This window comes from Poromitra crassiceps, assembly GCF_964638095.1.
Source record: "Poromitra crassiceps genome assembly, chromosome: 3".
In the NCBI taxonomy this organism is placed as follows: Eukaryota; Metazoa; Chordata; class Actinopteri; order Beryciformes; family Melamphaidae; genus Poromitra; species Poromitra crassiceps.
This window is the reverse complement of record NC_139625.1, coordinates 50,949,574-50,966,956: the sequence shown is the minus strand read 5'-3', so window position 1 is coordinate 50,966,956 and position 17,383 is coordinate 50,949,574. Positions and strand designations below refer to the sequence as shown.

The window sequence follows — 17,383 nt, the reverse complement described above, 5'->3', positions numbered from 1 at the left end:
CTGTATTTATTTCCTTTTATTAAAGCATTTCTTTTTTTGGATACAATGACTATGCTTTATTATTCTGTCATGTCCTATGGGTAACACTTGGGATGGGGGGGGGGGGGTGTTGAATTTGGAGGCTGTTGGGGGGCAAAAGTACCGCAGTGTAGGAGATGAACAGCATCAGAAGAAGACATAATATTCAAAGGGAAAGATTCATTGTTTCCAGACAGATTTTGGAGGACAATAGAGCTATTTGTTCATCGGAAGGTCAGATCAAATTCTTTCCGAGGAACCCCCTAGTGTGAATGACAAAGCTGATTGATAGATCATGAATAGGCCTTATTGTAATCCACCAGCAGCCATGGTTGCAGCATGAGTTACTAGCACTTTAATGCAGTTAAGCAACATCTGCAAAGATCAGCCTCACAGATGGGACCAGTTATAGCAGAAGAAATAATGCATTAGGTCCTGCTGTTCTGTGTTTGGCCAGGAGGTGTCAGTCCTCTATAGGGAATACTGCTTGACCCAATTGACCATCTGTTGTCCAATACCTTATCTCTCAATGTATTTATTTTGTTGTCTGTAGATAATTGGGCAATTAGAACAGTTGTTAATGCTCTTAATTATGATTACATGGTTTAATAATTGATGTGTTTAAGTTAGTACGGTATGCGTCACTGATTTTACACCGACAAAATACTTGTCAATAGATCGAGAGACTAAAACAAGGCTTTTTAAGGCCATGTTGCTGACACTCTTGCACACGCTCGCACAATATCTGACAGTGTAAACGTATCATAAGATTCCTCACAGCTCCACCACCTCCCTGCCTCCCTCCCCATCCACCGCAGCCAAGCCAGCTCCCTATCTGACTCTCCTGCTCTGCATCTGACTGACTCAAATGTTTACCCTGCAATTAAAACACAGCCTATAAAAGGCAATGGGTCGGCTGCCAGACACTGACGAGAGGGTCGGAGCTGCAGGGAGAGAGGTTATAAATCGCTTTGATGCAGACCATAGTCTGAAGGCCCAAATTCCTGAGCTGCAGGCTTGGGGCTTGGAGAGCTAGTGAGTTCACCAGGGGTCTGAGCCAGAAAGCGTGATGATTCATAGTTCTTCACCACTTGGAGTGTGTTGGAGTGTGTGCTCTGCTGCTGTGCGAGGGAGAAAAGAATATCTAATGGAAGAAGAGGAGACAGCAAGTTTTCCCTCTTCTGTGTCACTGAGACATACAGTAATACTTTTCTGCAAAATGTTGTAAATGTGCTTAAGTTTAATTGGTTTGTCTTTCTTCTTCTTCTTCTTCTTCTTCTTCTTCTTCTTCTTCTTCTTCTTCTTCTTCTTCTTCTTCTTCTTCCTCTTCTTCTTCTTCTTCCTCCAATAGGCTAGTCCAGGATTACGGGGGACATAAATCAGACTAGGTTATGTGTATTCATTCTTGACAGATCATGGAAAGTAAACTCTTCACACATGAAAGTCCATCATCCATTTTTCTCCAGTGTTTACAAACAATACAAACATTAACTGACACATGAGGTCAGTTCTGATATCAGGAGTTCATTACATTCTGGGAACTTTCCAACAAATGCAGAAGATGAATACCCCCATGGGGATAAATAAAGGATAACTTACAGTAAATTCCTCTGATTTGCTGTTAAACATCTAAGCCATCTGCAGCGGTGTCCTGATATAGCCCCATAAACTACGAGAAAAATAAACTTGCAGAGGTCAACATTACCACATGCTGACTTTATTCTGTGTGTGTGTGTGTGTGTGTGTGTGTGTGTGTGTGTGTGTGTGTGTGTGAGTGTGTGTGTGTGTGTGTGTGTGTGTGTGTGTGTGTGTGTGTGTGTGTGTGTGTGTGTGTGTGTGTGTGTGTGTGTGTGTGTGTGTGTGTGTGTGTGTGTGTGTGTGTGTGTGTCTCTCTCTCTCTCTCTCGCACACGTGCGCTCTCTTCTTCACTATGGACCAAACTCCAAATGGTTTGAGCAAAGCAACAGGAATGGGGCAAGTAAATAACCCATATATCTGTGGAGACAGACAGCATGCATGGTAATCACTAGGGGTGTCACAATATATCGTCCCACGAAATTTCGCGATAGTAAAACGTCACGATATGTATCGTTGAGATGAAATCTCATATCGCAAAAAAAAAAAAAAAAAAAAAAAAAAATTTTTTTTTTTTTTTTTTTTTTCAAAAAATAGACTAAGAAACGTCTTTGTTTGTTGAAGTTCAATGTGTGGAAAGTAGTTCAGTTGAACAAGTCTCTGAAGAGACACATGAGAAGTTATACAGGAGAGAAACCATTCAATTGAGTTTCTGGCAAAACTGTTAACTTGACAGGAAAAACTGAAGATGCATAAAAAATAGATTAAGAAAAGTCTTGTTGTTTGAGTTTGAAGAAAAACTGAAGATGCATAATGAGAATTTATACTGCTGAGAAACCTTTTAGTTCAAAGTAAATCTAAGTGACGGTGTAACTCATTCTATTTCAAGATAAGCCTTATCTCCAATCTCATGTTTTTTCTAGTTGTTATTGTAATAACAATTTCCCACAACAGCATGTTTTGTATTTGTGCATTTCAAATAAAATACTACTTTTCCAGTCATATATTGTCATTATTCAAGTTTTAAAAAATATTGTTAAAATCGTATCGTATCGTATCGTTATCGTGAACCCAGTATCGTGATACGTATCGTATCGTGAACTGAGTGTATCGTGACACCCCTAGTAATCACTGTAAACAATGGAATGACATATTATCAGCGTGTGGAATTTCACAGCTTTCTTCTTCAAACAAAATGCAAAAAACCCAAGATCATATTCTCTGCTGTCCCTTTGCTGGCATTTCCACCCCTGCAGATGAAGAATGGCATGTTTATGTACATTCAAAAAGTGAGAAAAGCAGGAGCCAGGAGAGTCATTCAAAACGACTACTGTGTTACTGCAGAGGCCAAAGATGCCTTGACGCTCCCTGGATGCTGGCTGCACACTCGACTATTTCCATAAAAGGCAGCTTGAGACCTTTGTGTCCCTTGTTCCTTATCCTGACCACAAACTGTTGATTTTTATCCTTTGGGGTACTGCAGTTTGAGAAAATATGGAATAAAATAACAGACTATTTGCAGGTCTATCAACATATAGTTGAGAGTGTTTATGATGTCTTAATGAATCCTTTTGTATAATAAAAAAATGTATTAATCTTAAAACAAAAGAAAAAATCTGCCTGTAGATTAGAGGTAATTTCCTTTGTTTATAAAACAAATTTTGTTTCAAGCAATTTCTTGAGTCAAGTATCATTATCTAGATCAGTGGTTCTCAACCGGTGGGTCGGGACCCAGAAGTGGGTCGCGGGGCCGTTTTAAGTGGGTCGTGGATGTGTGTGTGAAAAAAAGGTTCGCCGGTGTCCGTGGCCAACATTGCTGTCTTTCAGAGGCTGTAGTGTGCTCACTTTTAAAGCCAGAGTGAAGATGCTGGTATCCTCTGAAACTAGAAGGCCTAAGTCATCCATTGATACCAAACATGTCATTCTTGCTGCGAGCATCACCGCTTTAAACTTGTTTAAAAAACATATCGACTTTGAGGAATCTGACATTTGGGTCGCGACTTAATGGCTAGGAACAATGTGGGTCGTGAGCCTAGACCAGTTGAGAACCACTGATCTAGATACTATGATCAGCCTTATTCTGCTTTGTTTCAAGATATTGTTGCTTGTCCCTAGTAAATTGATGAGAAATGTGAAATTGCATTGGATAGCAGCTTTTATATGTGTGTAGGCCTACCTGTGGTCGCCATCAAAGGAGCTCGTCTGTCTGATTTTGGGGGCAGATCTCTGATTTGTTCAGTTCAACAGTCATGGTCAACCTACAGTTTATGTGGTCAACCCAGACATACCTGAGGCCTTTCAGCCAATGCCTGACAGAGACAAGGTCAGCGGGCAGCGGGGCAAGGGTCAACTGGAAAACACTGAGCGACGTTAAAGATGATGTGATGTCATAACCACTGATGAAGTCATGTCATGTCCCACAATCGATGTCATAGACACTGATGATGTGGATGATGTGGCATGAGTTGACACAATTGATCATGACATCACTGATGATGTCACATTGAAAACGAAACAGACACCGCAAATCGTGACTAACACCTGCCGCCAAATCTGGAGGGCTGATGATGTCACAATGTCTATGACATCATTAGTAGGCATGACATCACCAATCATGATATACTGTATCTATACACTATACCTATATCTACACACAGTGTGTGTGTGTGTGTGTGTGTGTGTGTGTGTGTGTGTGTGTGTGTGTGTGTGTGTGTGTGTGTGTGTGTGTGTGTGTGTGTGTGTGTGTGTGTGTGTGTGTGTGTGTGTGTGTGTGTGTTTGTTTGCGGGCGCGCGCGCGCGCGGGTGAGGGGACAGGGCCAGAGGAAAGCTCCCAGTATGAAAGGAAAAGTGGGACTGGAGCAGTGACGTGATCCGCTGGAAAGAGAGGGACGGAGGGAGGGAGAAAGCCTGGACTCCATTACCCGAAGCCTGCACGAAAACAGTTTGGGATACTACTTCACTCCAGCGACTTCTTTGGGGATTTCTTTCTATTTTTATTTCCTTAAACCACCTTTCTACATGATTTAAAGTGGGGGTAAACTTGTTTGATTACCGCGACGTCGACTGTTTGACTGGTTTTTGTCTCCGGGTTGGTTGTGAAGGTGAGTGGACAGATTTTTAATTTTCGTCCTCAAAGCTTTTGCTCATACGCCGCTATGAAATATCAAAACATTTCGAGTGTTTCTGTATCGTTTCTGTGCATGTTGACGGCTACATTGAATCATTGACAACTCTTTACAAACGTAAAGCGTTTAGTTTGCCATTTGACGCACACTTTACAATGAACTTACTCCTGTAACGACCGACTGAGTGGGAACCCAACAGCTCTCGTATGGGCTCTGCTCTCTGCTTACATAATTAACCTCTCTGCCTATTTGTAAGAGTTAGTTTACCGTTAGCTTTTGAACAGGTGAACAAGCACGTTTGCAGAGAGGAGAGCTGCCAAACGTCCTCGTTGAACTTCTCGCCTCGGGGCTCGAAGCCTTTGTTCTGCTGTGTTTATTGATTAGAAGGGCTGTTATGATCGTCAGGCCACTTACTGACACCCTCGCATCAAAGAATGACAGATATATTGTAACTCTATAATGGCTTCACCCACACACAACACAAGGGTGTGTCCAAGGTGAAAACGTAGAATGAGAGCTACAGTGATTCATAAAGTAACATACAAATATTATTTTATTTCCCCCCAAAGATGTTTCCATTTTTTTGTCTCTCTCCTCCCTTCCCATATTCCCATATTTCTATAGGGAATTACTGCCTGTTGCTCTTTTTGTTCTTTCCTTGTACTTTTTGGTATTTGTTTTATCTCCTATGATTATCACTATTCCTGTAGGGTAGTAAACATAATTTATAATTCTGCCGTGATATCTCTTCATAGTATCCTTCTCAAATGTATTATAGGATATAGTTCTTCCTCCTTAAACTTTAAGGCTTAAAGGGACACTTAACCAAAAAACAATGCTGATTTATTTTGCACATGATCTCACACATATCCGAAACTGTAAACAGCATGCATTCATTTGGTTTCACAGACATTTATTGAGAGTTGATTTGAGTTAAGTTGATGCCAGTAATGTCATTTGAAGGCACTGAATCATTGGGTCCTATTAATGACATCTTCCGATGACATCACTGGCATCAACTTTACCCAAATCTGTGCTCAATAACTGTGAAACTAAATGAATGTCTGCAAAACTGTTTACAGTTTTCAGATATGTGTGAGATCATGTGCAAAATAAATCAGCATTTTTTTTCTGTGAACTACCCCTTTAGGCCTTGCATGCTGTGCAGCAGCAGAAGGTCGAAAGGTTTACATGTGACAGAAGTTTAACTGGACCTCGGCTCTGTTTGACAGGATGGCGCTGGACGGGATCCGGATGCCCGATGGCTGCTATGCCGACGGGACGTGGGAACTGAAGATGCATGTCACCGACCTCCACAGGGATGTGTCCCTAAGGGTCACCGGGGAAATCCATATCGGCGGGGTCATGCTCAAACTGGTGGAGAAACTCGGTACGTAGCGACTGCCAGTGCAGAGCGGCTTTTCAAAGTCTGCTATCTCAAACATGGTCTTAACAGATAAGACAAATTAGGACACACATTACTATACTGCTACTCACCATGAATTGTCCTTTGAGTCTGCCGGTGTCTCTCTAAGAAGATGTGGTTATGGTTGGCTGTGTTGCTCTCTCCCTTGACCTCTGACCCTGTGCTTCCCGGCCAATGTAGGATTCTGTATACGTGTCAGTGCTGGCTGTGTTATCTCTTCATATTTTGTGAGGCAGTGAATTCCTCTCTCTGCAACACTGTTACTGAGATTCCCCTCCTGAGTCAACACCGCTCTTTTATGCAAAAGTACAAACTGTTTATGAATACAGGCCAGAGGTGTTGATATGTTTTCATGACTAGGAGCTTAAAAGATGTTTTCATTACATTACATTACATAGAAAATAAATAGAGTCCGCACAATGATATTTTGTCAGCTCCCAGGCCAGTGACCTGGGAGCTGACAAAATATCAGTGTGCGGACTCTATTTATTTTCTAAGTTATTTGCCTTTTGTCCTGACCTCCTGACCTCCTTTAAGCGGATGTGCACGCCCTACTTCTTTCTTCATTACATTACATTACATTACTTTATTTGGCAGATGCTTTTATCCAAAGCGACTTACAATATCAGATTTGATCAGTCGAGAAATCAACTTTGCAATACAATCTATCCACCTTATTTTTGAATGCCCCACTGTAAAAAATAATTGTGCGTACAAGGTCCGGTTTAACGTGACTTATTGTTGCAGCTTGCCATTTCCTAATGTATTCTACTTGATTTAAAAAGATGGCCACCTACACTCAGTCCCTTGTACCCTGGCTGAATTGAACATAACTTGGTCAATAAGTATGTAACATACAAAATAAAACAACCCGTAATATCTTAATTTTATGTAGAATGCAGAGGACATGTAACTGTTTAGTTAAACTTGCATTCCAGGAATATTGTGCTCTAAAGATGACGTTAGTGGCTCGAGTCTGTTTCGTACTGAAACCCACATAGATTGCGCCAGGCGTAACCTATGTGCGATTCGAAATAACGCATCCGAGATAGAAAACGTTATGAATATAGCCACGTTATAAACAACAAACTAACGCTGGTGATCCGTATGGAAACAGTGTTACTCGAAATGGTTAATATTAGCCACAGCAGGCGATTACCCATGAATGCACTGCGCTCTTAAAGGGATATTTATCGACGAGATTTTTGCCCAGCTGGACCTGATTAGTGATTTGCTCCGTTCGCCCAGACGGGTGTCAAGCTGTCAGCAACAAGGCTGGGAGGATTACACCGGAAGAAGCACCCATCATGCAGATCAGGCAAAAATGGCCGCCAAAAATAAGGTGGATAACAGCTACAACTTTTGAAGGAATAGAGTAGCACCTGTAGAAAGTAGATTCAGAAGGAATGTTTTTTTCTTTTTTTTTTCTTTTTTAGAAAGAAATGTTAGTTCAAGATGGGCCCATGTGGAGCCTGAAAAGGTGTGTTTTTAGTCTTCTGCCAGAGACGCTCATCTGTCATTTATCTCTCACTATATCTTTGTCTGAAGTCTGAAATCTGGGTTTTGGGCATTTGATTTAGAACAGAAGCTTTTTTACTGTCTGTGGAGACAACAAAGCAGACGGCAGAAACTCTGATCAGAAAACCCATTCTTTCAATATGTTTTCTCATTGTGCACACTATTAAATAAATACGGAAATCAAACTGTCCTTAATTTCTGCTGAAGCCAAATCAGGCTCCTCCGGGAGGCCTGTGGACCTTATGTTGCAACCATTCAGCTTTAGCTTCCACTTTGTTACGCTGCCATATGTATGGGTCAGTAAGCTTTGTTAAGCTGCCATATGTATGGGTCAGTAAGCTTTGTTACGCTGCCATATGTATGGGTCAGTAAGCTTTGTTACGCTGCCATATGTATGGGTCAGTAAGCTTTGTTACGCTGCCATATGTATGGGTCAGTAAGCTTTGTTAAGCTGCCATATGTATGGGTCAGTAAGCTTTGTTACGCTGCCATATGTATGGGTCAGTAAGCTTTGTTAAGCTGCCATATGTATGGGTCAGTAAGCTTTGTTAAGCTGCCATATGTATGGGTCAGTAAGCTTTGTTACGCTGCCATATGTATGGGTCAGTAAGCTTTGTTACGCTGCCATATGTATGGGTCAGTAAGCTTTGTTAAGCTGCCATATGTATGGGTCAGTAAGCTTTGTTAAGCTGCCATATGTATGAGTCAGTAAGCTTTGTTACGCTGCCATATGTATGGGTCAGTAAGCTTTGTTAAGCTGCCATATGTATGAGTCAGTAAGCTTTGTTAAGCTGCCATATGTATGGGTCAGTAAGCTTTGTTAAGCTGCCATATGTATGGGTCAGTAAGCTTTGTTACGCTGCCATATGTATGGGTCAGTAAGCTTTGTTACGCTGCCATATGTATGGGTCAGTAAGCTTTGTTAAGCTGCCATATGTATGGGTCAGTAAGCTTTGTTACGCTGCCATATGTATGGGTCAGTAAGCTTTGTTACGCTGCCATATGTATGGGTCAGTAAGCTTTGTTACGCTGCCATATGTATGGGTCAGTAAGCTTTGTTACGCTGCCATATGTATGGGTCAGTAAGTAAGCTTTGTTACGCTGCCATATGTATGGGTCAGTAAGTAAGCTTTGTTACGCTGCCATATGTATGGGTCAGTAAGTAAGCTTTGTTACGCTGCCATATGTATGGGTCAGTAAGTAAGCTTTGATACGCTGCCATATGTATGGGTCAGTAAGTAAGCTTTGATACGCTGCCATATGTATGGGTCAGTAAGTAAGCTTTGATACGCTGCCATATGTATGGGTCAGTAAGTAAGCTTTGATACGCTGCCATATGTATGGGTCAGTAAGTAAGCTTTGTTAAGCTGCCATATGTATGGGTCAGTAAGTAAGCTTTGATACGCTGCCATATGTATGGGTCAGTAAGTAAGCTTTGATACGCTGCCATATGTATGGGTCAGTAAGTAAGCTTTGTTACGCTGCCATATGTATGGGTCAGTAAGTAAGCTTTGATACGCTGCCATATGTATGGGTCAGTAAGTAAGCTTTGATACGCTGCCATATGTATGGGTCAGTAAGTAAGCTTTGTTAAGCTGCCATATGTATGGGTCAGTAAGTAAGCTTTGATACGCTGCCATATGTATGGGTCAGTAAGTAAGCTTTGTTAAGCTGCCATATGTATGGGTCAGTAAGTAAGCTTTGATACGCTGCCATATGTATGGGTCAGTAAGTAAGCTTTGATACGCTGCCATATGTATGGGTCAGTAAGTAAACTTTGTTACGCTGCCATATGTATGGGTCAGTAAGTAAGCTTTGTTACGCTGCCATATGTATGGGTCAGTAAGTAAGCTGATACGCTGCCATATGTATGGGTCAGTAAGTAAGCTTTGTTAAGCTGCCATATGTATGGGTCAGTAAGTAAGCTTTGTTACGCTGCCATATGTATGGGTCAGTAAGTAAGCTTTGATACGCTGCCATATGTATGGGTCAGTAAGTAAGCTTTGATACGCTGCTATATGTATGGGTCAGTAAGCTTTGTTACGCTGCCATATGTATGGGTCAGTAAGCTTTGTTACGCTGCCATATGTATGGGTCAGTAAGTAAGCTTTGTTACGCTGCCATATGTATGGGTCAGTAAGTAAGCTTTGTTACGCTGCCATATGTATGGGTCAGTAAGTAAGCTTTGTTACGCTGCCATATGTATGGGTCAGTAAGTAAGCTTTGATACGCTGCCATATGTATGGGTCAGTAAGTAAGCTTTGATACGCTGCTATATGTATGGGTCAGTAAGCTTTGTTACGCTGCCATATGTATGGGTCAGTAAGCTTTGTTACGCTGCCATATGTATGGGTCAGTAAGTAAGCTTTGTTACGCTGCCATATGTATGGGTCAGTAAGTAAGCTTTGATACGCTGCCATATGTATGGGTCAGTAAGTAAGCTTTGATACGCTGCTATATGTATGGGTCAGTAAGCTTTGTTACGCTGCCATATGTATGGGTCAGTAAGCTTTGTTACGCTGCCATATGTATGGGTCAGTAAGTAAGCTTTGATACGCTGCCATATGTATGGGTCAGTAAGTAAGCTTTGTTACGCTGCCATATGTATGGGTCAGTAAGTAAGCTTTGATACGCTGCCATATGTATGGGTCAGTAAGTAAGCTTTGATACGCTGCCATATGTATGGGTCAGTAAGTAAGCTTTGATACGCTGCCATATGTATGGGTCAGTAAGTAAGCTTTGATACGCTGCCATATGTATGGGTCAGTAAGTAAGCTTTGTTAAGCTGCCATATGTATGGGTCAGTAAGTAAGCTTTGATATGCTGCCATATGTATGGGTCAGTAAGTAAGCTTTGATACGCTGCCATATGTATGGGTCAGTAAGTAAGCTTTGTTACGCTGCCATATGTATGGGTCAGTAAGTAAGCTTTGATACGCTGCCATATGTATGGGTCAGTAAGTAAGCTTTGATACGCTGCCATATGTATGGGTCAGTAAGTAAGCTTTGTTAAGCTGCCATATGTATGGGTCAGTAAGTAAGCTTTGATACGCTGCCATATGTATGGGTCAGTAAGTAAGCTTTGATACGCTGCCATATGTATGGGTCAGTAAGTAAACTTTGTTACGCTGCCATATGTATGGGTCAGTAAGTAAGCTTTGTTACGCTGCCATATGTATGGGTCAGTAAGTAAGCTGATACGCTGCCATATGTATGGGTCAGTAAGTAAGCTTTGTTAAGCTGCCATATGTATGGGTCAGTAAGTAAGCTTTGTTACGCTGCCATATGTATGGGTCAGTAAGTAAGCTTTGTTACGCTGCCATATGTATGGGTCAGTAAGTAAGCTTTGATACGCTGCCATATGTATGGGTCAGTAAGTAAGCTTTGATACGCTGCTATATGTATGGGTCAGTAAGCTTTGTTACGCTGCCATATGTATGGGTCAGTAAGCTTTGTTACGCTGCCATATGTATGGGTCAGTAAGTAAGCTTTGTTACGCTGCCATATGTATGGGTCAGTAAGCTTTGTTACGCTGCCATATGTATGGGTCAGTAAGCTTTGTTACGCTGCCATATGTATGGGTCAGTAAGCTTTGTTACGCTGCCATATGTATGGGTCAGTAAGCTTTGTTACGCTGCCATATGTATGGGTCAGTAAGCTTTGTTACGCTGCCATATGTATGGGTCAGTAAGCTTTGTTACGCTGCCATATGTATGGGTCAGTAAGTAAGCTTTGTTACGCTGCCATATGTATGGGTCAGTAAGCTTTGTTACGCTGCCATATGTATGGGTCAGTAAGCTTTGTTACGCTGCCATGTGTATGGGTCAGTAAGCTTTGTTACGCTGCCATGTGTATGGGTCAGTAAGCTTTGTTACGCTGCCATGTGTATGGGTCAGTAAGCTTTGTTACGCTGCCATGTGTATGGGTCAGTAAGCTTTGTTACGCTGCCATGTGTATGGGTCAGTAAGCTTTGTTACGCTGCCATGTGTATGGGTCAGTAAGCTTTGTTAAGCTGCCATATGTATGGGTCAGTAAGCTTTGTTACGCTTTGTTACGCTGTCATGTGTATGGGTCAGTAAGCTTTGTTACGCTGCCATATGTATGGGTCAGTAAGCTTTGTTACGCTGCCATATGTATGGGTCAGTAAGCTTTGTTACGCTGCCATGTGTATGGGTCAGTAAGCTTTGTTACGCTGCCATGTGTATGGGTCAGTAAGCTCGGGCATAAAGAAAGCATGCATGGTGTCCCTCCCCCACCGTGTCTCCTGCACACGTCTGTAACTGCAATCATGCACTTGACAAGTTTGGGTTCACGTAAGCACAAGAGTCCTCTGTTCCAGCCACTTGAACACTGGCCTGCTTCATGGCGGCTGGAGGAAAGGTCAGCAGTGGTGGCAGTGCATTTTGGGAGTGACAGTGTGTTGTGTAGATGAGTGTGTTGTGTTGTGTAGATGACAGTGTGTTGTGTTGTGTAGTGACAGTGTGTTGTGTAGATGACAGTGTGTTGTGTTGTGTAGTGACAGCGTGTTGTGTAGATGACAGTGTGTTGTGTTGTGTAGTGACAGTGTGTTGTGTAGATGACAGTGTGTTGTGTAGATGACAGTGTGTTGTGTTGTGTAGTGACAGTGTGTTGTGTAGTGACAGTGTGTTGTGTAGATGACAGTGTGTTGTGTTGTGTAGTGACAGTATGTTGTGTAGTGACAGTGTGTTGTGTAGATGACAGTGTGTTGTGTTGTGTAGTGACAGTGTGTTGTGTTGTGTAGTGACAGTGTGTTGTGTAGATGACAGTGTGTTGTGTTGTGTAGTGACAGTGTGTTGTGTAGATGGCGCCCGAATGCTCAGCATTCCTCCAACGCTCCCAAGGTTTTATTTCCCGGCCCGTGGTCCTGTTTTTAGCTCTCCTGTTTGAGCTCCACATAATTGAGGTCTTTGTTCTCTGTGGTCGTCTGCACTGTGCAGCATCTATACCAGGCTCATGTGCTGCGTGTGGGACCACATGAATTCACTGGTCCTCCCACCCCCCAGCTGCACTCAAGGCCTGGCCTTCTCCATTGTTTGAGTTGTACGCATAGGTCTTGTTGAAGCCTATGACGTTCCTTAATATGACAAGTATCAATGGTGGTTATTTGTGTCATGAGACTATCATAGCTGAGGTATAACACTGTAGTCATTTTGTAATCGCAGATCTCACAATTGGTCCGGTGTGTTTGAAATTGTTAAATTGCAATCACATTATCTGCAGATTTTTCCCTTTTTTTTACACAAGCATCATCCATTTTTACCATGCCTCCTTTTCAAAGGCATACTGCATAGTGTTTGTGCTGAGAGCATACTACATAGTGTTTGTGCTGAGAGCATACTACATAGTGTTTGTGCTGAGAGCATACTACATAGTGTTTGTGCTGAGAGCATACTACATAGTGTTTGTGTTGAGAGCATACTACATAGTGTTTGTGCTGAGAGCATACTACATAGTGTTTGTGCTGAGAGCATACTACATAGTGTTTGTGCTGAGAGCATACTACATAGTGTTTGTGCTGAGAGCATACTACATAGTGTTTGTGCTGAGAGCATAGTGTTTGTGCTGAGAGCATACTACATAGTGTTTGTGCTGAGAGCATACTACATAGTGTTTGTGCTGAGGAGCATACTACATAGTTTTTGTGCTGAGAGCATACTACATAGTGTTTGTGCTGAGGAGCATACTACATAGTGTTTGTGCTCAGGAGCATACTACATAGTGTTTGTGCTGAGAGCATACTACATAGTGTTTGTGCTGAGGAGCATACTACATAGTGTTTGTGCTCAGGAGCATACTACATAGTGTTTGTGCTGAGAGTATACTGCATAGTGTTTGTGCTGAGAGCATACTACATAGTGTTTGTGCTGAGAGCATACTACATATTGTTTGTGCTGAGAGCATACTGCATAGTGTTTGTGCTGAGAGCATACTACATAGTGTTTGTGCTGAGAGCATACTACATAGTGTTTGTGCTGAGAGCATACTACATAGTGTTTGTGCTGAGGAGCATACTACATAGTGTTTGTGCTCAGGAGCATACTACATAGTGTTTGTGCTGAGAGCATACTACATAGTGTTTGTGCTGAGAGCATACTACATAGTGTTGTGCTGAGAGCATACTACATAGTGTTTGTGCTGAGAGCATACTACATAGTGTTTGTGCTGAGAGCATACTACATAGTTTTTGTGCTGAGAGCATACTACATAGTGTTTGTGCTGAGGAGCATACTACATAGTGTTTGTGCTGAGAGTATACTACATAGTGTTTGTGCTGAGAGCATACTACATAGTGTTTGTGCTGATGAGAGCATACTACATAGTGTTTGTGCTGAGGAGCATACTACATAGTGTTTGTGCTGAGAGCATACTACATAGTGTTTGTGCTGAGAGCATACTACATAGTGTTTGTGCTGAGGAGCATACTACATAGTCTTTGTGCTGAGAGCATACTACATAGTGTTTGTGCTGAGAGCATACTACATAGTGTTTGTGCTGAGAGCATACTACATAGTGTTTGTGCTGAGAGCATACTACATAGTGTTTGTGCTGAGAGCATACTACATAGTGTTTGTGTTGAGAGCATACTACATAGTGTTTGTGCTGAGAGCATACTACATAGTGTTTGTGCTGAGAGCATACTACATAGTGTTTGTGCTGAGAGCATACTACATAGTGTTTGTGCTGAGAGCATACTACATAGTGTTTGTGCTGAGAGCATACTACATAGTGTTTGTGCTGAGAGCATACTACATAGTGTTTGTGCTGAGAGCATACTACATAGTGTTTGTGCTGAGAGCATACTACATAGTGTTTGTGCTGAGAGCATACTACATAGTGTTTGTGCTGAGAGCATACTACATAGTGTTTGTGCTGAGAGCATACTACATAGTGTTTGTGCTGAGAGCATACTACATAGTGTTTGTGCTGAGAGCATACTACATAGTGTTTGTGCTGAGAGCATACTACATAGTGTTTGTGCTGAGAGCATACTACATAGTGTTTGTGCTGAGAGCATACTACATAGTGTTTGTGCTGAGGAGCATACTACATAGTGTTTGTGCTGAGAGCATACTACATAGTGTTTGTGCTGAGAGCATACTACATAGTGTTTGTGCTGAGAGCATACTACATAGTGTTTGTGCTGAGAGCATACTACATAGTGTTTGTGCTGAGAGCATACTACATAGTGTTTGTGCTGAGAGCATACTACATAGTGTTTGTGCTGAGGAGTTGCCCTTTTTTATCTGCTGTGGATTCCGGTGGCTTGAGGTCTTCAGGTCCACAGTTGACAGTGTGGATTGGTTGACCATGACCAGTCCTTGGATGTTGTCTCAGTGAAGCAAAATAGCAGGGTGTGGGTGTGCATGCTGGTTTCTGTCATTGTCTTATATCTGAAAGCATTTATTCTAACAATAGTCTTTGTCTCTATCCTTCACCTTCCACATTAAAAATCACCTCCTGGTCCTCCTCCTCCTAATACAACCGCACTAAAGTTAGCATGCTGTAGTATGCTTGCAGTTAATCCATGCTACATGTAGCTTCAGTATCTTCAGTATGTAATCATGAAATATGAAATCATAATGTGTATGACTTTCAAAGTTTCAAACCACTTACAGTGAAGCAGCACTCTTGCAGTTATACTATTTTCTGCTGTGTGTGCATTTTGGTTGCTTTCACAAAGTGCCTGCCTGGGGAGTGGGGAGTCATTTGATTGGACTAATATCTCCCTCCTAACTCCAGTCAACAGGTTGTTCCTCTGTAATGATTAACCCACCCTCACACAGGCATCACACATGGCCACACACTGTAGGAGACGACACAATAAAGTCAGTCAACCTCCGTACTCAGGAGGACACGCACTGAAGATATGCTGTTGATAGTCTAGTCCACAAAAGACATTTCTTCACCACTATTCAGTACATTCAATTCATTTCTGACTATTCTATTCTTTACAAATTGTAGTGATTTTGAACTTGATTGAGAGGAGAAGAAGATGAGAGAGAGAGATATGGTGGGAGTTAGTATGGAGAATAGTAGGCACCCTCTTCTCATGTGACACCCTCTTCTCATGGCGTAGTGTGGGAAAAAGTCTTTGGGTCTTTGTATTGTCGGTGACCTCCTTTCATACCTCCCGACTCTCGCTGGTGACAGTGTGGCACATTCCCCACTCAATGGCTGTCACATCATCACCACCGAGAGATTGTCTGATTGGTTGGATGTGGTGGTTATATACAGTACATATTGATTGGTTGGATGTGGTGGTTATACAGTACATATTGATTGGTTGGATGTGGTGGTTATATACAGTACATATTGATTGGTTGGATGTGTGGTGGTTATACAGTACATATTGATTGGTTGGATGTGGTGGTTATATACAGTACATATTGATTGGTTGGATGTGGGGGTTATATACAGTACATATTGATTGGTTGGATGTGGTGGTTATATACAGTACATATTGATTGGTTGGATGTGGTGGTTATATACAGTACATATTGATTGGTTGGATGGGGGGGTTATATACAGTACATATTGATTGGTTGGATGTGGGGGTTATATACAGTACATATTGATTGGTTGGATGTGGGGGTTATATACAGTACATATTGATTGGTTGGATGTGGTGGTTATATACAGTACATATTGATTGGTTGGATGGGGGGGTTATATACAGTACATATTGATTGGTTGGATGTGGGGGTTATATACAGTACATATTGATTGGTTGGATGTGGGGGTTATATACAGTACATATTGATTGGTTGGATGTGGTGGTTATACAGTACATATTGATTGGTTGGATGTGGGGGTTATATACAGTACATATTGATTGGTTGGATGTGGTGGTTATATACAGTACATATTGATTGGTTGGATGTGGTGGTTATATACAGTACATATTGATTGGTTGGATGTGGGGGTTATATACAGTACATATTGATTGGTTGGATGTGGTGGTTATATACAGTACATATTGATTGGTTGGATGTGGGGGTTATATACAGTACATATTGATTGGTTGGATGTGGGGGTTATATACAGTACATATTGATTGGTTGGATGTGGGGGTTATATACAGTACATATTGATTGGTTGGATGTGGTGGTTATATACAGTACATATTGATTGGTTGGATGTGGTGGTTATATACAGTACATATTGATTGGTTGGATGTGGTGGTTATATACAGTAACAGTACATATGATGTATGTCAGAGGTTTCCCTACCATTATAAGGCTTAGGTAGCATGACATTGCCAGACAAATTCACAAATGCCAATGAGTCTCGGAAACTCTCCGTGCTATTTTCAGGGGGCGTTACCATGTGCGCAGTCCAAAATGCCTCAACCAATCAGAGCAACAAAACATGTGACATAGCTCAGAGTGACTGAAACATGTAAACAGACTGATCAGCTGGTTTGCCAACCAGCATGAGATCAGCTGTTACGATGTGTTACAGCGAGCCGGACATAAACCTCGACAGGACCCCCGACACGAAGCAACCGTTACATCTACCACACTTCCCTCTGTGGATTGATATGACTGGACGTGGTCCTCCAGAGTCTATCAGAACAGCGTTCATAGCAGCGGTCTGTTAGCAGCAGTTTGTTTATAAAGAAATAACAGATGTAAAATGCCGTGATTGACCAATCAGATGAGTATTAAACAAAGTCGTGTAATAAAGGGGCTGTGATTGGC

The 17,383-nt window shown here is 41.8% G+C and overlaps 1 protein-coding gene across 2 annotated transcripts in view; it reads left to right on the top strand.

The window, feature by feature from the left end:
* Positions 1-5,951: 5,951 nt before the first annotated feature.
* The window catches only part of fermt2 (FERM domain containing kindlin 2), a gene marked incomplete at its 5' end in the record, with an annotated part of 69,333 nt that continues 57,901 nt past the window's right edge, over positions 5,952-17,383 (top strand). For both annotated transcript variants that reach the window (XM_083634064.1, XM_083634063.1), the window contains one exon: positions 5,952-6,108. In XM_083634064.1, the coding sequence (XP_083490190.1) occupies positions 5,952-6,108 (157 nt within the window). The remainder of the gene's footprint in view (positions 6,109-17,383) is intronic.